Here is a 25,637-nt window from a genome sequence, read left to right as displayed (position 1 = left end):
ACAGGACAGCCTGAGTGAAGGTCTCCAGTTCCTGCTCTCCAAAGATGGACCAGTCTGTGAGATCAACACAGTCCTAGAGCTGGAGGAGAGCATGGCCATGTTTTAATGACCCAGGTGTTTGGAGGGGTTTGTTTCCTTAGGGGGTGCAGGCAGGGATACAGTGGGTGGACTACAAAATGTGCACACTTGCCACAGCGTGTTCTAACAACAGTGTTTTATGGAGGTAAATAAAACACAGAACAGCCTGTGAAAAATATTACTTTAATATAAATGTTGGCATTTTAAAGAAAAAGTAACATTTAGGGCCTGATTTATGCCTGACTTAGACTTCTGCAGGAAATCTACTTATGATGTAACCTTCCTTCAGTTGTTGCTGCGTCGACCAAACCTGTAGTTACAGTTCTGGTGAAGTGCACTTCGGGTTAAGTGGACGGTCAGGACGCAGGGTTGTGATGTTGTAAGTTACCATGTAGATTCTACACTATGTCCATCCGTTTAAATATATTAGTTATCCCTGATCTCATCTTATCATATCTCAAATGTTATCTTTAATTAAAAGTGACTTTTATTATTGTAGATGTCAGATTATGTTACGTTGTCCTTTTTCCTCCTGTGTCTGCTCTTTCTGCTCTTCCAAAGACAGAAGACCAGGAAGCCTGCAGGACCCGAGGGCGTGTCCCCCTCCTGCCTGAAAGTCTGTGCTGATCAACCATTTTCAGCTGCATCTTTAACTGGTCTCTGGATTTGTATCCATCATCCCAAAGAAATCCACCATGATACGATTAAATGACTACAGGCCTGGCGCCCTGACGTTTGTGGTTATGAAGTCTTTTGAAAGAGTGGTGTTGAGCCACCTGAGGGACATCACAGACCCCCTGTTTGTCCAGTTTGCCTACTGGGCAAACAGACTGGCCAAGGATGCAGGACTATGTCCTGCAACACCTCGACCAACCTGGGATATAAGCCATTATGTCTTGGCCTTCAGGTTAACCTTTAATCCTCCACTGAAAGCTCCCCAGTTTACTGTGCCTGTCTCCACCTATCAGTGGATCACCAGCTTCCTGTTGGACAGGCAGCAGCAGGTGAGGCTGAGGAGCATTTCAGCCTGTCCCAGGGGTGTGCTCTCTCCCTGCTGCTCTTCTCCCTCTACACTAATGACTGCGCCTCCGGAGAGCCATCTATCATTCTCCTGAAGTTAGTGGCTGACGCCAGCATCATTGTTCTGATCCAGAATGGTGACGAGTCTGTGTACCGATGGGAGGTGGACTGGTGCAGTCAGAAGTAGGGATGGGTATCGTTTAGGTTTTATCCGATACCGGTGCCAAATCGGTACTTTTGAAACGGTGCCGGTGCTCAAACTGGTGCTTAAAGAATGGAGAACACAAAATTGGTCCAAAAACCTCTCATGTTCAGCTGTTTTTTGTAAAAAGATAACAATGTTAGCCTTTTCTGCAGCTATGGGGCATATATGGTATCACTCTTGGCTGGAAGCAGTGCTTAAACAATGGAAAAAACACAAACTTTGTCCTAAACCTCTCATGTTTAGCTGTTTTCCTCTTTTTCTTTGGTCATTTTAGCCTTTTTGGCCAGGGTGAAGGGAGTATCTGCCATCAAACAAGAAGACAGCCGCATGTAGCTATGATGATGTTTGCTAGTTCACCTTACCTGCATTAATGTAATAACGTGGTTAGCCTACTCAACGTAAATTACACACGAACAACATTAAGCTACTCACGCAGAGAAGAACGGCTGCTGCTGCATCATCATCCGTCATCCTTTATGCTACACTGGCAGGGCTAGGGGCCAGGACTCTTCGTGTTTTTGGGGGATGTTGCATAACAGCCAACCCACCCGCAGTAGATGTGCTCGGTGTGAGGTCTCGCAGCAAGCTATCAAATACGGCGCATTTCTGGGCTTTAAAAAAAACGCTATGCGTTGCCAGGTGTTTCATCGGATTTGAGGTGTTACCTCCTTTGACAGTATCACAGTATCAGCTTAACGCACTTGTTGCTGCTGAGTTTGCATATTTTGCTGTGAAGTACAGCCAGACTTTTGACCGCTTCGCCTTGGGCATTTTTAATCTGTAGCTCTGCTCTAACAGAACGTACGTACCTGGCCCCGCCTACTATCCTCGGAAACGTAAAATGATTGGCTAGAAGTGTATCACAGCTCAGGAAAAAAAGCACCGAAATAAATGTGCGCTGCTTTTCGGTCTGGTTACCACCGTTTATGTCAGAACTGGTACCATCATGGCACCGGACACCGGTACCCATCCCTAGTCAGAAGTACTTGGAGCTGAGCCTGTTCAAGACTGTGGAGATGACCATGGACTTTCTGAGAAACCTTCCCACCATCATCGTCTTATCATCCTCAAAAATACTCTCACTTCAGATTCCTGGGATCTGCCTTTACACACAATCTGGTCCTCACATATAGAGTCTGTCGGGATGAAGGCCCAGCAGAGGTTATACGCACTGCAACTCGGAGTTCAACCTGCCACAGGAGCTGCTGTTCCTCTGCTACACTGTCATCATATATGAGACCATTAACAGGTGCCTGTGCCACTTTTGTTTTAACTATGTTGTTTATTTCTTGTTTATTTGTATTCTTTATCACCTGCTGTAACATAACAATTTCCCCGTGGGATGAATAAACTCTCTCTCTCTATCTAGCTGGTCGAGTCAATACAAACTAAATTAAATGACTGTAGATTTCTTTCCTTCATAATATTTTCAGGTCCACAATCAACAGCCGCTTCATGAATGTAAATATGCACAACAACAAGGCGCAAACTAGGTGTTACACTCAAAACAGGAAGGCCAAATTAGACTGTGGTGGGGCGTGGCCTGTGGTGCCGTGCAGGGAGGGCGGGCGCACCTGCACAGCATCCTTAATCACGTCCAGTTAAAAACACGGGGACTCAGGTTGGGGTGTTGTGATGTAAATAAAATAGCTCAAAACACTGATCCCTGGACACGCTGTGCCTTATTCACTCCACATAGACGTTGCCAGAAAACATTTAAAGCCTCCTTAGGCTTGAAAAAAAAATTCTTTGGACAGATGAAACAAACTTGTACCACAATGATGGAGAAGGAAAGGAAGTAGATTCAGATTCATACATCTTCATCTGCCAAACACAGTGGAGACAGTGTTATGACATGGATCGTCTCCAAAGGTTGATCCTGTTCATCTGGACGTAGCGTTTTGTGGGAGAAACGTTTCGTCATCACCAGGTGACTCCTTCAGTCTCAGCTGACTGCAGCTTTCAATCTTATAAACAGGATATTTGCATAATGACTGAAACCAGCCCACTGAAGGAACAATGGGCTGGGAGGTCAGTTCCTTAATCTTAATTATGCAGATTCTCATGACCACTGATCAACAACCACTGATCTTTTGGAGATTTACTTACCTGGATGATTGAGCGTGCATCATCATAACATGGATTGTATGGCTGACAGTGAAACTAGATTCAGTGTTTATGTTACTGCTGATTAAAGAAGCAGGATGAATTCTGAAGTGTGCAGGGCTATAATCTCTGGTCAGGCTTTGCTAAATGCTAAAAAGGTGCTTTAAGTGACTTTGAATGTGGCACGTTGGTCGGTGCCAGAAGTGTTTGGTCTAATTATTTCTGAAACTGCTGACCTGCACATCCATCTCCGCTTACAGAGAAATGAGAAAAAATCCAGTTAGCAGCAATACTGGCTGAAAATATCTTGTTGATGCCAGAGGTCAGACGGGACTAACCACACAGCTTTGATCTGACGGAAAGGCAACAGTAACAAACAACAAAGCTGCTAAATATGAATGAAAAGACAACATCTGCTCCGAACAATATTATACATCTGTGTTGTGTAAAGCGCTTTGAGTGCTCAGAGTAGAAAAGCAGTCCAGAAATTTAGTTCTGATAGCCACGTTGTCAGGGCTGTCAATCTTATTATCATTCCTCGGTACTCTTAGCACAGAGGTGTCACATTTTAAATTGTCCCCCCCTGCTTCTCCTACGGTTCTTAAGATTATCAACATTTAGAAAGGAAGGAATATTTCAAATACCGTACGGGAACTAACAGCCGGAGGCTAATGTGAAAAAATATCCCCAGATAGCTCATATCTGGGTTTATATATTGTAGAAGTCAGATTTCCCACCAACTGTCTCAGACTTGCAGTTAATTTAGAATTAATTAAGTTAACGTGCATATCTTTGAGGGTGAGAACACACCCAGAGATATAAAAAGTGGTTTAGTTGGTGAACTTATCCACAGGTTTGCAGACTACGTGTTTAGGGAGTCAAAGGCACCAGTGTCTGATGAGTCCGGAGTAGAAAACTGTTGTATGTAACCATAACATGTATAGATTATTTCATTTGGTGAGTACAGTATTATAAAAAATGAAGAAAAGCCTGCAAGCTAGTTCAGGCAAACTACTTGCTATACTGTCTCTTCCTGTCACATCCGAAAACAAATGGTGTTCAAATGCAGGATTTCACATAGCGCAGAGAGACTGTAACTGTTTCAGAAACCTCCTTTAAACCTAGTATTAGTTACTAGTTACTGATGAAGGGAAAAGCAGAAGGACACTATGTTGCTTTTCAATACTTTAGCCTGGCTGACAAAGAGTCGCAGCACGTTTGAGCATCGTTTTGCTTTAGCAGTAGTGATGACTTCAGTAACTTTGTAACCACGGCCGTCTCGAGTCACACATCTGTTAACAAGTCAAACTGCTTCAGAAACTGCTGATACTTTACAGACCACTTCTCTCCCGTTGATCTCTCTGGGCTACTTTATGCAGACTGCCGCTAAATGCACAAGACCCCATCCCTGTAAAACTCTTTAAAAAAGTTCTGCCTCTAAATAAAGCGGAGATGAGTTTGTTGTTATTAATAAGTTAGGTACCACAGGTTTATAAGGTAGATATAATTAAGCTGTTTGAAAAAGTTGATCTAAATGGGCTCTGTGATCGTTTGCATAATTTCAGTCAGGATTCACAGCGCAGAAACAACACAGTGATCTTGGTATCAGACAGTGGACTGATATCTGTGCTTGGCCCAACAGACCTTATTGCAGCTCTCAATACTTTACATGGGACAGAGCCTTTAACTCTCTGTCCCATGAGACCAGCCACAGGAGAGGAGAAAGACGTCCTCTCCACTTTTAAATGCAGGATTTAAACTTCCCACTATTATAGTCAGACCATTCATGCTGCAAAATATGCTGCTGCTGCCCTGCATCACTGTCTGCTGATGTTGTCTGCAGGGAGTGATGAACTCAGCTGTAAGACACTAAACACAGCACCGAATATTAATTTGGATCAGAAATGTTATAATATGTGATCTGTTTACTGACTAAAGATTAAACACATGACCAAAGTCTCTTTCATAACTCATGAGTAACAACTCCCACACACACACACACACACACGCATGCACGCACGCGCACACACACACACACACACACACACACACACCCCTTCACGTTTTCATGCAGCTCCATCACATGAACAGACATGCATTCTTGCAGCTCTGATGTCACACGTGGGTGGAACAACCACATCCCTTCTGTCAAACTACCGTGGTTGCTATGGTTACCAGTGGCGCGTACCAAGCGATGCCTGTCACCCACGTGGGAGGGAACACTCACCCCCAGGAAGATGTTCTTGGAAGAGTCAAAGCCAGCGGCGTAGATGCGAGCGGTGTAGGGAGCGCTGCGCTCACACATGATGCGGCAGGCGTATCGTGAGATGGTGCTCTGAACTGATTGGCCTCCGCCCTCCCCCACCGCACCCCCAACTTGACCACTGCTGCCGGCTGTGTCCGTCACCACAAAATCAATCATGCTTTCTGTGGACCTGCCAATCTGAGAGAACCGAGAGAGAGAGGGCCCACTGAGACCATACAAAGACATGCTGAGCACAAACACTCCAGTGCAGTCTTATTGTGCATGTTTTAGAAATATGTGCAATTATTTGCATACAAGCATCAGTCGGGTGAAGAATCCTCTAGAAGATAATCATATGTTCCAGCTGATTTTTTCTTTCTTCAGTTTCTGTCAGCTGTGTGATTTTAGTAAAACTTTATAGACCTCACTGTGTAAAGGAAGAACAGGCCAACAACCTGGCCCTACAATAATAGCAAGACTGAATTGATTTACTTAGTTGCCAGGCAGATGTGGAAAGTGTAACACCAGCACAAAGATGATTATTCTGAAAAATGGTGAGACCTGGATTAACCAATAAGAATGGGTCCATACGTTTTGAATGGCAGAAGCCAGTTTTCAGTAACATTTGACCAAATACATAAAGTAGTACAACACTTGTGATTAGTGATTTCACTTTGACCGCTCTGAGTAGAAAAGCACCACACGAGAACCAATCAAGTCCATGTACAACGGACACGCCTCTGTGTTTACTATGTGGTGCTGCATTTTGACTATCAACAAAGTGAGAGTCAACGAACAAAATGCTTTCGAGCCTGGCTCGTGCATGTTTTAATTATAAAAAGAACAATGTGTGACAGGAACAGTATTTTAATAGTTACTGGAACCAGGCTGTACCACACAAAAGGTCCCTGTAAAACATGCAGACTTTTTTTGTGTATCATCCAGACGGAGCAGGGACTCCACTCATGGATCTGACCCTTAAATAGAGAACAGTGGAGCCCTGGCTTTGTTTGGGTCTTCTTCATACGAGAAGGTGGCTGGAAAACAACTGCAAGCTGCTGAGGGCACACAGGTCTGACTGCAGACTGGAAAACAACTGCTGCTGGTTTTACAGCTTTATGTTGATCTACAACAACTGCTTTAAAGTCTGAAGCAGAAAAACAAAAAATATTAGTTTAATTTTGTAAATATGTGATATTTAGGTCAATCAGTGACAAAGAACATCGGAGAATGTTGTCATCTTTAAACCTTTTCATCCTGAGAGACATAAATAAGCTTGAATAAAGGCTTGTAGCCATTATTAAACCTCGATTATCCTTTGATTTGTCATACTGTTACTCGGTATGAAAGGTCCAAGTTTAAATGAATATCATCAAATTTCAGCTTATGTTTTTACAGTTACTATTTTCCTTTTCATATTCTTCCTCGAGCTAAGACTATCTGAGGGTAGGTGTTCAACAGCTAACAGATTTCACCCCGACCAGTGTCCAGTGGTATGGCTCTGTCTTCTGTTTGTGGTACGTTGTTACAATATTTTACACGATTTTTTACTGTCCAGTGTCTTTTTCCACAACAGGAAACAAAACTAAAATGTTGAATTGGCAACCACACGTGTGTGTGTGTGTGTGTGTGTGTGTGTGTGTGTGTGTGTGTGTGTGTGTGTGTGTGTGTGTGTATAGACACTGACCTGAAACATATCTGTGTTGGTGTCATGGGTGTATTCCACAATTACAGAGTGGCTCCGTGACAGTGTGTAGGAGATGCTGTGCTGGCTTTTGTTGCTGAGTGCCTGCCAAAGGAAAACAGATTATACATCAACCACATCACATCACTGACCTCCAGAAAATCTACTTGGAGAGCATTTTCTATTTTTAAAGACAACAACAGCACTTGGATTTATATAGGTGTTTTTTGTAAATACTAATCATAATATTAACAACAACACAGACAGCATCTATCCTCAATGTCTTACTGTCAATGTGACAGCACGGTGTGTTTTTTTTACATTATTAATGCAGCCATTAACCATGTTCTAAAGGCAGATTTAAATATTAACCCTTGCATATAAATTTTGCTTTTGCAACTTATTTGGTTTTGATCACAGAGTTGAGCATTCAAAGCTTCCCTCTTAGTTTTACTTGCACAGATGAGAAATACGACTCCGTTAGCTCAGGTTAGTAAGGTTATTAAAGACTGTTAAATAAATAGCCCGTAGCCATGGCAGCTGAAGTTTTAAGGCTTTGGCAGAGTGATGAGGTTAAAACTAGAAACTGTTTTTTTCTTTCTCTTCGCTAATGAGGAGTCCAAGTCTAATGAGGTCTTTTTGGCCTAAAGTAGTAGTTTGCTGTTTGTACAAGACCGAACATGAAAAACTTTAATTGTATATAAATAATTGTATATTTTTAATGAAAGAGCCAATGACCTGTAAGCTATTAATCGCGTGAAAGAGTCAGTGGAATTAATCCACTATGAAAGTAAAGAAGTGAAAAAAAATATGAAACTATCAAGAGAGTCAATAACATTGAGCTAAAAAAATGGAAAGCAAGATACTTGAATTATCATGTATCAAAGATGCCAGGACCTATGCCTATAGGGCTCCCAAACCTGGAGCATCTGTGCTTTAATGAAGACCTGTGCCCAGATGACCATCAAAGAAGAATTGCACTGGTTGAGAAAACTTGAAAAGCAGGGAAATGGCCCCAAACCTCACCTCACTGAAGCAGGAGGGAAAAGAAAAGAGCTTCAACTTCTCGGATAATATGTAATTTCAAGGTGGTGCATACGTTACATAACTCCCATTTGGGGGTCTCCAGGTTACTGTATTGATCTCATTAGTGTTGCTCAATAATTGTTACATTAAATCTTGCCAACGTTTGCTATTATTGCTCGCTAGTTCTTAATGCATTAAGCTACCATTTACAGAAGCAATCCAAACGTAAAAATAATCACTTTTAAATCTCAAGACACATAACCAAAAAACCCCGCATATTTCAAAATGCAAAACAATTTGAAAACCAGCTTTTGCCCAATTTAAGAAACTCATTCTCTACTAAGTGAGACTAGTTTTTTGTAAAAAAGGGAGGGAGATGTAATCTTGCTGTATCTATGTCCTTTTCTATATCTATTTCTATATTCTTGTGCAATCGAAGCATGATCATCATCACGCAGCGCCTCTACTCAAGACCTGTGCAATATCAGCTTCAACAGAGACCCAGACATTTAGGTGGGTCGAGAAGGAGGTTTTTGAAAATGAAATGAAATTTTCCAACACAAATAACTTGACAGATGTTGGTTTCTTTGTGCTCAGAGTTTGAGTCCAGTTTCCTTAGAAAGAGCTCACCAGGAAGACACAGACGGCGCTTCCTTTGCACAACATGTAAGGTCATCATACATAGTTTCAGAGCGCCACTGTATAACAATACTAAACAATAACTCAAAATAATTACAAGGGGTTTAGTAGCCCTGTATTTCACATGGGTTACAGTCATGTGACCTCCCAACCTGAATGCTGGTAATAAACAATGCAGAATTTATTGCAGTACCTGGCAGAAAGTGTCTGAATCCTGACAAGGAATGAATACTAGAATAACTTTATTTAAAATTATATTACATAAATGTCTTAACAGTACCCCTCCACGAATCGCTATCTTATCGTGGTGGAGGGGCTTGTGTGTCCCAGGGATCCCAGGGGCTATGTTGTCTGCTTTTGCCCCCTGGTAGGGTCTCCCATGGCAAATTGGTCCTGGTTGAGGGACCAGACAAAGATCGATTCAGAAGACCTCTATGAGTGCACGATCAAGGGAACACTGCCTGGGATAGGTTGACTGGAGCCCCGCCCTAGAGCCAGGCCTGGGGAGGATGCCCGAGGGTGAGCATCTGGTGGCCGCACCAAAAGGGACATAGGCCCATCGTCCTGCAAGCCCACCACCCGCAGGAGGTGCCACAGTGATGGGTGGAATCTGTGCTGGGTGGCACCCAGGAGCAGAGTCCTGTGCAGATCAATCCCCAGTAAGGACATGGAATGTCACCTCTGAGGTGGGGAAGAGCCTGAGTTAGTGCATGAGTTTAAGAGATACTGGCTGGAACTTGTCATCCATGTCTTTATGGACCTGGCTTTGCAAATTAGTGTACAGTCGTGTTGGGACAGGAAGGGGCTATCCCCAACTGTTTCACAAAGCTCTCTATACTATTGAGCTTTGCTGTGGCCTGGCTGGGTCTGTGTCTGCGAGCTTACTGCACAGACCGATTCAACTCTTTTGGCACCTGGACTGATACAGTGCTGTGAAAAGTATTTGCCCCCTAGCTGATTTATTTACTTTGGCATATTTGTTACCCTCACGTTTCAGTACAGATGCCCCACAGGAAACAGTCCTGACTCCATGTCTATATATCCATATACACCACAGGCTGCTAACACACACAATAGTTACACACAAGATTAATTTAGCACTATTTTAGCACTAGCTACAACACTTAAACCTCAGAGGGTGCACGTGTGAGGCACACAACAGGAGAGCCATCTGAGGTTCAATTGAGGAAATTCATTATGAAACCATGCCACCATGCTAGTCTCCCAACTACAAGGCTTAGTTGGGATGGTGCCTCAGGTCAATCAGGTTCCGCACCTCCAGAAATCAGCTTCTTCCCCTTGTGCATCCGGACGGTAAACAAACACTCCCCCCACACCCCACCCCTGCCCACCCACCCAAAAATCAGAGCCACTGTCTGACTAACCCTCATAACTCAGGCCGTTCACACATGGACTCGATGTTCAGTCCACTGAGCTACTTTCAAACACTTTGCAATTGTCCTGTAATGTGGTCCTGTCCTCTGTTGTGCACCTTCTTCCTGTTTTGTATATACTCCTCTTGTTTGTTATTAATTCTTGCTGTCCTACTATTAATATCTTTATACCATGTACAGCTGGTGTGGAGCCCACCAAACTCTTATGACAAGGAAAACTTCGTCGCTGTTCCGGGTCGCCGGTAAGGTTCCAAGAAGAGATGGGCAGTATTGCGTTACAAGCAACGCGTTGCTGTAATCTGATTACTTTTTTCAAATAACGAGTAAAGTAAGGGATTACTATTGCAAAAAAGGTAATTAGATTACTGTTACTTTCCCGTTAGCACACGGTGTTACTGCGTTATTAAACCTTGATTTTGTTTGCGAGAGTGTCTCATGACAATGACGTAAGCGAGTGTGACGTTCGTGGCAACAGCTGTGTGCAGCTCAAAAATGGATAATGTAACGAGTGCAGGAGAGAGTATGAGCGTGCAGCGTTTAAAGCGTGGAAGCACTGACGTTACTTTGAGTTTGATTCCGTAAAAAGTGACAAAAACATTAGTGTCTGCTGTTTACTGCGTGGGAAGAAAACTTCTTTTTACAGAAAAAAATACAGAAACTTTCGAGCAAGCACCAAGTGTGCTGCCACGGGAATGTGAAATTCACAGAGAAACTCCCGGATCCCTCCACCGACATGACCGCCGCGGCACACCTGCACCAGGGCAAACCTCCGCCTGCCCCACTCCTGCTAAACAGGTGAAAATAGAGCAACAGGACCGCTGAGTCTTTGATTTTATTTATTTTCTGCTGTGTTTTACTTGCATCTATTTGAAAGAGTGAGTGTAAACACAACAACATATTTTATTTATGCAGGAAATGGGTTTAAATGGTAAACAAATTTATTCCAGTCAGAGAATGTTGCATATAATTTAATTTTTGCTTGATGCATAAAGTTAAAAGATTAAAACTAATAAAACAAGTTTTAAATGTTTTCATTTGATTACATTTTATATGATGGATTATGCAGAAAAAGTAGAATTGCTTTATTACCTATTCATATTTTTAAAAAGTAACTAAGTAACTAATTGCTTTTGAAAATAAATAATCAGCAAAGTAACGGGATTACTTTTTAGGGGAAATAATCAGTAATTAGTTACTGATTACTTTTTCAAGTAACTTGACCAACACTAGTTCCAAGGCAGGTATACTCCATGCTATGGTGGCTTTGGGCTGTAGGCAGACCCTGGTCCACTAAACCCTGGTTCCCCCAGGCGCACTGCTGGGCACAGAGCGGGTGGAGGTTAGGTGTGTGTGTGGGGACATTCATAAACATCCCTTGGTTCTGGTGAAAATTAGGGTATAAGCGAAAAACGCATAGACTGACAGCTGTGGCCCAGAGAGTGGATGTTGCTGTGTTGCAACAGTGATTTACAGATGTGTTCTCTACTTTGCCCGGCTGTATGAATCTGGTGTGCAGCCTGGTGTGACGGTGTGTTCACGGCCCCACAGGTTACCTGAGCACAAGACACAAACTGTGTAAAAGGAATTGGCTGAAATGCTGAAGCTGGGAGTAATAGAAGCCCCATAGTTCTTGGAATAAAGAGAGATGGGTCTATATGGTTCTGTGTTGACTACCACAAGGTGAACGAAGTCTCACAGTTTGATGCCAATCCCATGTCCCGGGTCAATGAGCTCCTGGACTGGTTTGGCACTGCTGTTTGTTTTATGATGCTGGATTTAACCAAGGGCTACTGGAGGTATGGGTCGTGCCAATTCCTCACTCTTCAGTTCAGCTTGCTCTGAGCCACTTTCCAGCACCTCATGGTGCTACGTCCACACACTGGAGCTGCTGCTGCCTACCTAGATGTCCGTGACGCATGCAGGGCTCACGGCCAACCCAAAGAAGTGCGCTGTTGGACGGAGGGAGTTACAGTGTTTGGGGTACCACTTTGGAGGCTGGCTGATGCAAAGATGGAAAAACAGCCATTTCAGCCAAGACAAAAAAGGAGGGGAGGCGGTTCTTCGGGCTTTTCAAATAAAAAAGCATGCCTAATATGGTGTTTGGGCATAATGGTCCCATTAATAAACACCTCAAATGCAGGACACTGGTCAAAAACTGAGGGGGAAGGTAAATATCAGTGGGCTCCACCTTTAAAACCGTTCATGTTGTCATGGTTCTGACCCAGTGTTTTGAGTTTTCTTGTTTTATTATTTCAGGTTGATTTATTAGTTTTGACTTGATTCTGTTTGACTTCCTTGTCCGTTTAGGTTCCCGTTGTGTCTTTGTCCTCTGTGTCCCTCTCTGTGTGTTTGTTTATGTGCCTGTGTGTGTCCTTGTGTCTCGTGTCCCCTTTCTGACCCCTTGTTCTTCTCGTGTTCATTCCATGCCTCCACTGTCTGGAAACTTTGTCCATGTTTCCATCATTTCTTTCCCTCAACCTCTCTCGCTCCCTTGTGCTCCCTCACTCTCTCTCGCCCCCTCTCCTGTGCTCCCTCGCCCTCTCTCGCCCCCTCTCCCTCTGTTGTGCTCCCTCACTCTCTCTCGCCCCCTCTCCTGTGCTCCCTCGCCCTCCCTCGCCCCCTCTCCCTCTGTTGTGCTCCCTCACTCTCTCTCGCCCCCTCTCCTGTGCTCCCTCGCCCTCTCTCGCCCCCTCTCCTGTGCTCCCTCGCCCTCTCTCGCCCCCTCTCCCTCTGTTGTGCTCCCTCACTCTCTCTCGCCCCCTCTCCTGTGCTCCCTCGCCCTCTCTCGCCCCCTCTCCCTCTGTTGTGCTCCCTCACTCTCTCTCGCCCCCTCTCCTGTGCTCCCTCGCCCTCTCTCGCCCCCTCTCCTGTGCTCCCTCGCCCTCCCTCGCCCTCTCTCGCCCCCTCTTGTGCTCCCTTGCCCTCTCTCGTCCCCTCTCTCTCTCGCCCTCTCTCGTCCCCTCTCCCTCTCTTGTGCTCCCTCGCCCTCTCTCGTCCCCTCTCTCTCTCGCCCTCTCTCGTCCCCTCTCCCTCTCCTGTGCTCCCTCGCCCTCTCTCGCCCCCTCTCCCTCTGTTGTGCTCCCTCACTCTCTCTCGCCCCCTCCCCTCTCTCGCCCCCTCTCCCTCTCTTTTGCCTCCTCTGTCTCGTCGTGTCTGATTAGCTCCAGCTGTGTTTCCCTCCCATTTCTCGTTCCCTCATGATCCCTTGTGTATTTAACCAGCAGAAGGTGAAACTGATCAATAAGCCCTTCTGCTACTATTGATTAGATCAATATCCCAGAAGTTTAACTGAGTGGATGTTTGAAAATATCAGGTTAATGTTTTGAGCAGTATATACATATTTTTATTGTAACTTATTTTTTGCTCAGATCAGTGACAATTCAATGATGAATTACTTAATAGTATAACAAACTGATTTCTTACCTTTGACACCAAAGGAGTTGAGACATTGTGGATAACATCAGGTTTGACCCCGTTGGCTTTGGGTCTCTTGTAAAGAGCCAGACGACTTCTTCTGCGACCTTTGTCCCCATTGGCCAGTGACCCGTTGTGCCTGTGAAAAATAAAATCAATTGTACCTCACTATAATGGCTATAAAGACTTAAGTTTAAACAATTCCTTAGCAGAAAAACAAACATCGTAGCAAGTTTTTCTTTTTTTTTTATTCTATATAAGTCAAAGGTGCTCCCAATGGAAAACTGCATCAGTGCTGGGCTGGTCAGTGGACTTTTGAAATCAACACTGGCAACCTGGGATGAGGAAGAAATCTGTTTCAGAAAGAAACGATTTCATGCACCATGTATTCAAGTGTACTACGTAGGTGCATGGCGTAAAGTGGGATTTGGCAGGTGGTAAAACAACGACTCATGTCAGTCACATATCTGTTGGTAGCTCTTGGAGATGTGTTCTTTGTCGACAGGCTATCTGACCTTTGATGTTGCTGGCTCTGAAGTTCACTACTCTTTGTGAATTGTACCAACTATATTCTACAATATATAAACAGCTGTTACAGGAGCCATTGTGGCTGCTTTCCAAATTGTAGCCAGTAAGAAACTTGTACAAAAGCAGTACTTGGCAAGTGTTTAAAAAACATGAGCAACTTAAATTCAAATTGATGAGTCTTTCAAGAGGCAAGTCAGTATACTCAGCAGTCAGATTAAAGAAAAAAAGGTCAACAAAAATCTTTTAAAATACTGCAAATGACTAGTTTTAGCCTACACTAACCATCCCGTGTAACCGCTGAATAACATTTAATTATAATTCTGTTTGTTAAGCAACAGCTCATGTGCAGATCTACCATCTGAATGAAAAATAACATGAATTAGAATCCTAGAAAACTGATGCTTGTCACCTGAGCGTTGCATTTTCAGTGGAAGAAACGTTTCATCACTTTTCACTCAAATGAACTCTTCAGTCTCAGCAGACTGCAGGTTTCCATAGACTTATAAACAGTGCATTTGCATAATGACCAAAGCTAGCACTGCTGACTGACAGTGAGGTGTGTGGTCAGACTGTGGTGATATGCAAACTGATATTGAACAATGGTCATGAATACCATTCAAGGGGAGTTGAGGAATGGCTGCACACTGCACTGTAAGATGGTGAAAGATGCAGCCCTGGCCCCTCTTTGGTTCAGAGATGGTCTTTCCCTTTTCACATAAATGACCTCATTGACTCTGTGCTCAAGCCAGCATTCCTCCTTCTCCAGGATGTGCACATCACCCTCATCTTTGAAAGAGGGATTAGTTTGAAATGATGGCTGCACAGAGAGTTGTCGGAGGCAGCCTCTTAACCGTCACAGAAATATACACCTCCAGATGCAGGAAGAGGGCCACCTGTATCATGCAGGACCCCACTCACCCAGCACACCCACTCTTTGTCCCCTCAGGCAGGAGGCTGAGCATCAAACGCAAAACCACCAGACTGAGAAACAGCTTCATTCCAGAAGCTCTGAGACTTCTCAGTGCATAATGGACAAGAAACTGCTACTGTAGTACCTTAATCAGCTGATACTTTGCTGCTAAAATATTTATACCTACACTCAAAACTCTGGAACAGCTTGCCGATTGATCCAATCCTTTAAATCACGTTTAAAAACCCACCTGTTCAAGCTTGCCTTCCAAACAACTTAGTTTTTAACGTTTCCCCGGTTCATGCTTGTTGTCACGTCACCATTTTATAACTGTATTTGTCTTGCTGATAATTGTATTTCCTGCTCCTTTACTGCTGTAACCCCGCAAATGCGGCTCGTCTGTGAAGCACTTTGATGTACCTGAGACTTTTAAATGTGCTATAGAAATAAAACTGAAACTGAAACACTTCTATATCTATACTCCATACTGTTACTCAGGTTGTTGCACTTCACTTATTTGTATTATTCTATTTGGTACTGTTTTATTACTTGTCATTCTGTTGTTTTTATGGAAAACTGGGACCATGGGTAATTTTGTTCCACCTCATGGAAACATGCAATGAGAAAGACAATAAAGCTTCCTTGAATCCTTGAACCCCTTATTACTGGCCTATAGGTGTAAATAATCCTAGCCTCACATGGTAGCTGTTCTGTATCGTGCATCCATTCAATCAGAGGTTGTTTGGTTTTCTTGATGTGTAATTTACAGCAATCCTCCTGGAACTTAACAGAGTGCACTGCATCAACCTGTTTGTCCCAGGGCAGCTGACCTTGGGAGTGGACCTATTTTTAATGCAAAGTGTTGTGGGGTTTGAAAGCCACAGAGAGGTGGCATTCTGAAAAAATGGGCCTGCTCACATATAAGGGACCACTGAAGGTTCTCGTTTATGGAGCGGTGATCCTTCTCTCCTGGATTACCTGGAGCGTCCTCACATTCACTCAATGCTTTTTTGATATCATGTACTTTTGCTGCTCTTGCTGCTGCATCTGTGGGTGAGGATGGTTTTCATTGTGTTTCATAACACAGAATGAACACAATTTGTGTCAAACTTGTATTTCACTGGATAAGAGTCAAACCTTATTTACTCATCTGTATGTGTTGGTTATGTTACATGATAACTTTTAAATGCCCATTACTGAATTTCACAGTCTAAGAAATCTAGCCTTTAATTTTCAGATCCTCCCTGGTGAACGTCATGTGTTTGTCCACCAAGTTAATGTGATCAGTGACTTGTGGTATGTCCTGAGAGTTTATTTCCACCCTGGTATTATCCAAAAAAACTGAGCCAATGGCTGGGTGGCGTTTGGGTTTTCAGTACAGACTTGGTGTAGCTTTCCCCTGCAGTCCATAGGATTGTCATTTTCTAGCTGTGTCAGACAATCTATCACCATCTTGCTGTAACCACGAGCTGGATCCCCTTTCAGGGTCACATAAATATTTTTGTCACTACGCAGTAACAACATTTTCCAATGATAGTCTGTCTGGTTTAGCAAAACTCTGCTACTGTCAATATCAACGTCCATTTTTATTTCTGTAGCACATTTAAAAGCAACAAAGTTGACCAAAGTGCTTCACAAGTTAGTTCATGAACAAGAGAAAACAAAAGAAAAAAGAAATACAGGAAAATAAGACATGCGAATAGAAAGAAGCAAGAAGCAAATACAATATATTTAACATAAAAACACACAAAAAGAGGACCTGGTGTCACTCAAAATGAACTCGAATTAAAAGCCAATGTAAAAAAAATTTCAGAGTCTTCAGAGTTTCAAGATAGCATTTGAAAGACTGTATAGACTCTGAACTATGAGTATCGAGTCTAGGCGCTGCAACTGAGAAGGCTCGATCTCCTCTATGCTTTAATCGAGACCTCGGCTGTACTAAAAACATTTGGGTAGATGATCTCAGTGCTGTTTAGTTGCTATTGCTTCAATAGCTGGGTGTTTATTTAAAACATAAAACTGAAAGTAGGTAAAAGCATCTTAAAATAAGCACGATAATGGACAGGGAGCCAGTGTAAATTTGATAAAACTGGAGTGATGTGATCGTACCTTCTAACACCTGTTAGAAGACATACAGCAGCATTTTGGACTAAGAGAACCACAGTAGTCCAATCAAGAGGTGTTGAAGGCATGAATACGTTTTTGCAGGTCTTTAGGAGGAAAATAAGGCTTTGCAACTTCACGGAACTGATAAAAACTGGTCTTCACAACTCTGAAAACTTGCTTCTCTAATTTAAAAGAGCTATTTCCAGGATTTCTTACAGTCTGGGAATGATGACAGGTAAAAGGGCCGAGGGTATGAGTTAACTGATCCAAAAACAATAACTTCAGTCTTATTTTTGTTTAGGGTAAGAAAATTCTGTGTCAGCCAGTCTTTAATGTCTGATGATGATGTTGTGTGTACTGAGTGACAAGAGTGCTTTGCTTGTTTTGATGTTGATATTGGATGCTGGCTTAGCAAAATTCTGCTAATGTCAATATCATGTCAATTTTATTTCTGTAGCACATTATGTGTCAAATCGATCTATTCTATCGTTGCTCCATTGTGATGACCATCTCACACAACACCAGAGAGTGGATGGTTCTGCACTGAGATGTGTTCTCCCAATGCCTGGTTGCACAACGCTTTTAGAGCATCATTTTCAAACGTGTGACAGTGTGTTCATGTCCCTATAGACTGTCTGTGCTTAACAAGCAAATTATTCGGAAAGAAGTGGCTGCTATGCTGGAGATGGGGGTGACAGAGGAGTCACAGAAAGCTTGGTGTAGTCCCATCGTTCTTGTAGTGAAGATCACGGTTTGACGCCTACCCCATGCCCCATGCTACTGGTAGATTACCTTGTCTACACAGTCCAAGGGGAAAAAAAGGTCTTCTCCACTCTATATACAGTAATTTGCACTAATTTGTCACTCCTCCTGGTCAGAGCACCACTTTGCTGCGCCTCATGGACCATGCTGCATCCACACGCTGCACATGCTGCCGTGAATGATGTTATCATCCACAATGACACCTGGGTGGAGCAGATGCAGCGAGCGTCAGTCCTACAGTCCTACAGTCGCTGAGGAGCTAGCTGCTGGGGCCAGAGAGGAGAGAGAGGTAGCAGGAACATCCGGAGTGAGGAGCGCTGACAAATCACGAGGAGCTGGAAAAACTCCCCGCAAAAGCACAACACGAGTAAAAGTATGCTTTAAAGACTCATCCATTGCTGAGCATTGGGTCAGTCCTATTTTTGTTTTTTCATTAGTGTCTGCTTACATATGACACTTTGCAAGAATGCTGGACTTTTTTCATCATTATCAGACATTTTTTACCATATCTGTTTAAAATGACAGATTCTGGTTCATTTTGAGCTAAAGCAAGACCTGCGAACACCAGGCTCAGTCAAATTCATGCTCAGTCATTGCCAAAGATTTCAGTGTGCTGAAAGCATGTTGGCACACTGCTTAACAACAAATATTTCTGGAACAACTTCACCTACTCTCAGGGTGGATGGAGAAGATAAGGATGTGATGACGCAGAGATTCCAGGAACACTTAAGAGTAACGAGACACAACTTTAGCCCAGTGGTTCTCAAAATGGGGGGTGTGCCTCCCAGGGGGGGCGCAGGGCCATTGCAGGGGGGGCACAGTATGAATTAAAAAAAAGAACACTTGGACACTGCTAGCATAACGGACGGGTTTTTGATGCGGCTCCCACACAAACGCAAAGCAGAGGATGAAGCATCGCCAAATATGCTTCCAAACCAACTTCCTTCCAAGCCAAAGACTAGAAAATATGATGAAGCATTCCTGCCTTTGGCTTCACCTGCACAACAGTTTTAATCACGGACAAACAGTATCCCACATTCTTCATTTTTAGTTCACAAACACTTCTTATAACGACTAACTACTCCTGAAAGAGGTTTTAGCTCTTTATACAGTAAAGTTACAGGAGGATGAAAATAATTATCAGGCAAAATGTCCTTCGTTTGTTAAAATAACCCCATGATACCACGTGAGCACACTATAAGCACACTATATACACGGTGTATGAGTTACAGAAACATTGTGGGTGTGTGTACAAGGGGATTATATATGATATAATAAGTAAATAAGGGTTTAAGGGCTGTGGTCATTAAGGATGAGGATGGTATTTGCACATCTGCCAGAATATTGTACAGAAAAAGGAAAGACCAAAATATCAGTCAATAGCAGCGACAGAATGACTGTATGGCAGAGGTCTGCTCATGCTCTTAATTTGCATTAATGGTTCTGACAAGTTGTTCTTTAGTCTGTTGGTTTTGCTCCTGATGCCAGAGGGCAGGATGTTGAAGAGGTGGTGGTTATAATCGCCGTGGCTCTAGAGAGACATCTAGAGCTGACAATGGAGTCCAGGGGTGAGAGTGGACAGACGATCACCTTCGCTGCAGTTCTGATGACCCTCTGGTGTCTCTTCTTATCGGCTGTTGTGCAACCAGTGTACCACAGGGATGGCAACACTCTCGATTGTGGCGTGATAGAAGAACACTAGTAGGTTTGCAGCCTGTTCCAACTCATCTCAGGACGCCCTCTCCACATACTCACCTTTTATGGACAGGGGAGGGGGATCAGCTTTTGTCTTGCACAAGTCCATGACCACTTCCTTGGTTTTCCTGGTATTGAGGGTGAGGTAATTGTAGTCACACCATTCTGTCAGACGCTGGACCTCATCTCTGTAGGCGGTGTCATCATCGTTGGTGATGAGCCCCGTGCTGTCGTCTGCAAATTTGATGATGATGTTGCAGGGATAGGGGGGTGCAGTCAGTGGTGTAGATGGTGTACAGGAGTGGACTCAGCACACATCCCTGTGGTGAGCCAGTGCTGAGTGGCAGGGCGGATGGTCTCTGGTTGCAAGCCTGACTGATTGTGTTCGGTCAGTAAGGATATGTGCACTAAAGGACATATCCTGGCCGAAAATGACTCCGACGCTCCTCACAGTGAAGGCCGAGGCAGTGCAGTCCAGAGTAAGAATCTGGTTAGATCCTTCTATTTCTACGATTATTAGTGTCACGGCCAATAACCTCAGTTTGATCTGAATGTAGAATCTGAAAATTAGATGGCATCCAGGTCTTTATGTTTTTAAGTCATTCCTGCGTTATATAAGGGATAATATTCCCAAAAAAGTAATTACATTACCGGTACTTTCCCGTAAGCAGGCTGCGTCACTGTGTTACTAAACTGTGATTTTGTTTGTGAGAGTGTGTCATGACAGTGACGTACGAGCGTGCGACATGTGCAGATCAACAATGGATAACATGGAGTGCAGGACAGAGTACGACCATTCAGTGTTTAAAGCTTGGAAGTACTCGCATTACTTTGAGTTTCTGTAAAAAGTGACAAAAACATTAGTGCTGCGTCAGGTTGTTTGATAATTCCAAAGAGCCTGACCCGCCCCCACAAAATGTAGCCCACACAGCTGATAGGAGTGATACACGCATGCACATCTACCAAGGTAAAACTGGTAATACACTTTAATTTAGCTTGAAATAACTTTCCAATCTAAAGTACAAAGACAAGACTCAAAATGATTTGAAAAGCAGCAGTGTTCAAATAACAACTTTGAAATAGCTTCATGAAGCCTGCAGAGCACTTAAAAAAGAAGAACTTAATACAGAGAAATTATGGGTCAAGTTAATGTCACATGGTTATTGGTTACATGTCTGCAAAACCTCGAGTGGTTGAAAACTAGTCGTCAAATCAGTTTGAAGACAAGTTGGCAAGTTTATGCTCTTTAGTAAGTAAGTAAGCTTCCTGGTGAAATTCCAGATGTGCAAGTGCAACTGGTCATAACTGGACTTTCAATCTCAAAATCAAACCCACACTGAAAGAGGCTCAGAAGCAGACAGGAAGATATCCTTGACCTCGACGCCAAATGAAAATCTGGGGCTTGACTGTTATTAGCCTATTCCCTGAATCATCATTTCTCCATACATGCATGTGACCTACACTGACCCACTGTTTCTAATCAAGAAAATATATAGTGCATCAAGACCTTTACAGCACATCTAGAGAGTACAGAAATTAATAAGATGGGAATTATTATCTTATTTACTAATATTTTCATCTGTCTATCAAATGCATCTCATGGCTAAAACACGGTTTCCATTTAATGTGGAACTTTTGACACTCAAAGGTCAAATGTCAGAGCTGGGAGTGACATCATTCCCAGCTTAAACATTTGTTCAGTAGTAAAGCTGGAAAAGCAAAGAAAGAGAATTTGTTTTGCTCCTTGGCAGAGGGTTGAGCCATTCATGCGTTGCTAGCAACACAGTGCACTGTACGCAGTGTACAGACAGAGCATGTTCAATGCTCTGCTTTTGTTGGACTTTCTAAACTGGAAGTCCAACTTTAGGGACTTGGAGCTAAGGAAGCCTAAGAATTCCAAACATGAATGAACACACCTGTATAATCAGGCAGATTCATGAAGTTAACATCAGACGTACATCAGAGCACACAGTACTTTAATATCATACCCCAAGACGACGAGCTCTCCATACTTTACAGGCTCCTTGTCCTCAGGAAAGACTCCATCGTGGGGTTGTGAGCTTGAGCCCAAAGGAGGCGAGGGCTGGCTCTTGTTGCAGGATGGGCGCAGCTCCAGAGATGGGGGGGGACACAACGCCTCTGAGCTACCCTCCAAAACCATGCCCACCGGCCACAGCTGGGGCTCGCTGCTGGGGAGAACAGGTCAGAAGAAAATCATAAAAGCCTGTGCGTTTGAATGAGAAACGTACATTTAAAGTTGTAGTGTAGCACATCTTTAATATCTGATCATATCACAATGGTGTGACAGATGATAAAATGCAAACAATCTCATGCATGAATTATAGGTCAACATTAGCACACAGGCTGCAATATAAAAGTATTCATAGCTTCCTCGAACTCTACCACCTGCACCGTTAAGCAGTGTTTTCTCACACAGAGAAGATTCCCAGTTCCAGTCTTCTGGTTGGCTGTGGCCCCGTCTGTGTGGAGGTTGCATGTTTTCCTTTGTGTACATGAGTTTTCAGCTATTTGAGTTCGTTATTCGTTTGTTGTTGGGTTAATTGGTGACTTGAACTATTAAATTTAACAGTTTTGGCAACAGGCTAATATAGAGAGCAGACAACCATTTGCACTCACAGTCACCCCTGTGTGCACTTTAGACTCACCAGTTAACCTAACCCCACTAACTGCATGTCTGTGGACTGTGGGAGGAAGTCAGAGAGAGCCCACACAGACACAAGCTCCACACAGAAAGGGCCCGGCCCTGGTGGATTCGAACCTGGGACCTTCTTGCTGCGAAGCAACAATGTGGTGGTGTTAACACTGTTGCCTCACAGTATGAACGTCCTTTTTTAACAGAGCGAGAGATTTTTCATCATAGTATTTCTGAACATAATACTTTTCTTTGGAAATTGTTTTTACAAATAACAAAATTATTTCAGCAAAAAAAACATAAATTTCAATCATCAATATTATGACCCTGAGAAAAAATGACTCTTTGATTTAGTCATAGAGCCAACCATGATGTGCTGTTCAAACTTTCAAGTTAAAGCTGAGGGTTAGCTTTTAATTCACATACAGTATAAAAACATCAGGTCTGAGCCGTCACTTGAGGGAGAATGATGCCAAAAACAGAAGAAATCAGGTTAAACATGAGAAAAGTAATTTCTGATGCTGAGAAACCAAAAGTCATATCCAACATAGCCTGTTTTTCCAATTTTCAAGTCCTGGGATGAGAAATTCAGAGCCACTCAGTACAAAACAACCCAGGTCGACATAGCAAAGACTGAAAGACAGTCAGAATCAGCTTCACTGTCCCAGTATGCAGACCGAGTATTTGGGTATTTCTTTGATTTCAGTGTATGTGGCAGATTAGACACACACAATGCAGACAATAGCAACAGACAGACAAAAACAAAAAGGACTCTTTGATTCAGCAGCAGGTGTGACGAGTCTTTTATGTAGAAACTTAAGTGTTCAGAGGGTTTCCGCCTGTGGGGTGCAGTGCTGTGTAGTGCCTACCACAGGGGAGGACCTGGAACAGATTGTGTTCAGGGTGCGAGAGCTTTGCAGTGATGTTTCGTTCTCATTCATTACATTTGTTTTTATTTTTAAAGTCCCAAATTACAACACCAAGGTTTCTGCAGGCCTCACTGTCTATTACGATCTGTTCTTCCTGAGCTGATGGAGGAATTATATCCTCTGCTGAGCCTTTTTAATAAAACTAGTTAGAAATGTGTCTAATGATCCCAGAACAACTGCCAAGACACTTGTGAATGACTTAACCAAGTCCTGAGTGTGGTCTGAAAGAAGACTATTACCATGTTCATGCACAGAAATTGATTGTGAGGATTACAAAGAAAATGTCTGTTACAGAAAATGTTCTGTGAAAAGCCAAAATGTCCATAAATATTAATCTCTCATAGTAATTTAGTAAAAGCCGGACACGGCCCAGATTCGTCAGTGTTTTCTTTGAAAGTTGCTGCCTTCAAGCCCCAAAACAAAGTAGACGATACTTGCAGTTCCTCCAGAGTATTCTGAAACTCAGGACAGTATCCAGGAGTACAAAGTCAGTGTGCAGCGGTCTAACATAACAGCAGCAGCTACGACAGAGTGAAATGACTCCACAAGACTGAAGGACAGTCCTGATGTCCTCTGGTGTCTCACTGTGGTCTCCTCTGTGGACGCTTTGATGTAAAGCAGCTAAACTGTCTCAGCTGCACACGTGGGTGCTGCCAAGGTTTTGGGACCCCACAGAAAAATATCCCTGTGAGTCGCACGACATTAATAATTCAAATCATGACGCCCTAAAATATATTTATAACACTGAGCAGACATGGACGATGTTCTGCTGAGAAAAAGATGGGTTTTGAGATTGATGAGATATGTGCAAGCCATCATTCTAATGTTTTATTATAACGTTATTATTTATTTTATTTTACATTTTCATCTATAAAATGGTCCAAAAGTATTTTTTACTGCTTTAACATTTTTATTTATAATATTAATTATTGTCAGATATAAGTTAAATAATCCTTTGGATTATAACACAGTATAAACAAATGAACCATGCTTCTGTCCTGAAGTTGAATTGGTTTTGATTTGTTTACTGAAGCTCTGACGTGCAGCCACACAGCAAGTAAAGGTACACAGCAACAGCCAAAGTGGAAGAGATGAGTAAGTGTCCTGCATTTCATCCACTGAAGACAGAGATTCAGCAATGCAGCCGTAGACCGAAGCTTGAAGTTAAGGCGTTAAGCTTTGCAGCTCACTGATAAGTTCTATGAGAGGTTCAGAGGAAGTCTGTTGTATATCAAAGTCTACGTTTGGTCAGTGCATGTCTCAATCTGTTTAAAAGAATGAAAAATATTTGTTGCACATGCTTCATACATTTATAATTTTCTTTATCTTGTTTTCATCCACATTCACAGAGGAGAGGGAAAGAAAAAACTAAATACATTTGTCATGTGATCATTGTACAGAGCATTTCTTAAACAAAACAAATGTGATTCAAACACATTTGAAATACTCACCAATCCTAACGAGCTTTTACAATGACAGAGCTAAATGGAAACCAACTACTGCATTTCATAGGCAGAATATCACGTATCTGTAAAATAACAAAACTATCCATTAGTCTCAAAGCCATTTTCACAACAGTGAGGTAAAGCATTCAGCACAGTTCAATCCTAAATATAGAAATAAGCACATGTTAGCATTCACGGTATCTAAGGCAGCTCATCACAGTGTAAATGAACTGAAGAAGGCTTTTGGGTTACAGTCACAACATACTCAGACGTTAGATGTAGATCAGTCACAGATAAGTAACATCACAGACACACACTAAACATCTATTATTATTATATTATACACACAAATGGGAATTATATTTAGAATATTATTTATTTATGATTCAATGTTAAGTACAATTCTCTCTACAAGTTATTCTTACATTTTTAGAACTCTTTAGTGAAACAGAACAGCATCTGAACTAAAGTGGACACCGTGCTAGACGCCCAACAGCTTTCCAATCGATGTGCACGCTATTCCAACAAATGAAAGGAAAGCTTTTCACTAACTCCCCTTCATGGCTAGGCTGGCATAACATTAGCTAAAAGCACAAAGCTTTCATTTCATATAAAAACTGTTCTACTGAAACTCAGGTTTCTGCTTAGTTACTGACTGCAGCAGCTACCATGTAGATCAGCATGTACAGGGGCAGCTGCTACGTGGTGGTAATGTTGCTGCTCCACACTTTAACGGAGCAGCAACATTAACAGCAAGGAGCTACAAATATAATCCTAAAAATAGTACATGAGCATGAA

The 25,637-nt window shown here is 42.8% G+C and overlaps 1 protein-coding gene across 15 annotated transcripts in view; it reads right to left on the bottom strand.

Moving 5' to 3' along the window:
• peli3 (pellino E3 ubiquitin protein ligase family member 3) overlaps positions 1-25,637 on the bottom strand; it is a 42,873-nt gene that overhangs the window by 3,642 nt on the left and 13,594 nt on the right. For 6 of the 15 annotated variants that reach the window (XM_086285396.1, XM_086285410.1, XM_086285403.1 and 3 more), the window contains 4 exons: positions 21,801-22,001; positions 13,821-13,950; positions 7,342-7,443; positions 5,637-5,852 (listed from right to left, as the gene is read on the bottom strand). In XM_086285396.1, the coding sequence (XP_086141522.1) occupies positions 5,637-5,852; positions 7,342-7,443; positions 13,821-13,950; positions 21,801-22,001 (649 nt within the window). Of the gene's footprint in view, positions 1-5,636; positions 5,853-7,341; positions 7,444-13,820; positions 13,951-21,800; positions 22,002-24,845; positions 24,923-25,637 lie in introns of all 15 variants that reach the window. The other 9 variants (XM_086285411.1, XM_086285404.1, XM_086285402.1 and 6 more) reach the window with 3 other exon arrangements.

The sequence above is a fragment of the Aulonocara sp. 'chitande type north' Nkhata Bay genome, linkage group LG3 (genome assembly GCF_057382095.1).
Source record: "Aulonocara sp. 'chitande type north' Nkhata Bay isolate Kocher_YH1m ecotype deep benthic linkage group LG3, A_spYH_male_GT1.1, whole genome shotgun sequence".
In the NCBI taxonomy this organism is placed as follows: domain Eukaryota; kingdom Metazoa; phylum Chordata; class Actinopteri; order Cichliformes; family Cichlidae; genus Aulonocara; species Aulonocara sp. 'chitande type north' Nkhata Bay.
This window is presented reverse-complemented; position numbering and strand designations above follow the sequence as displayed.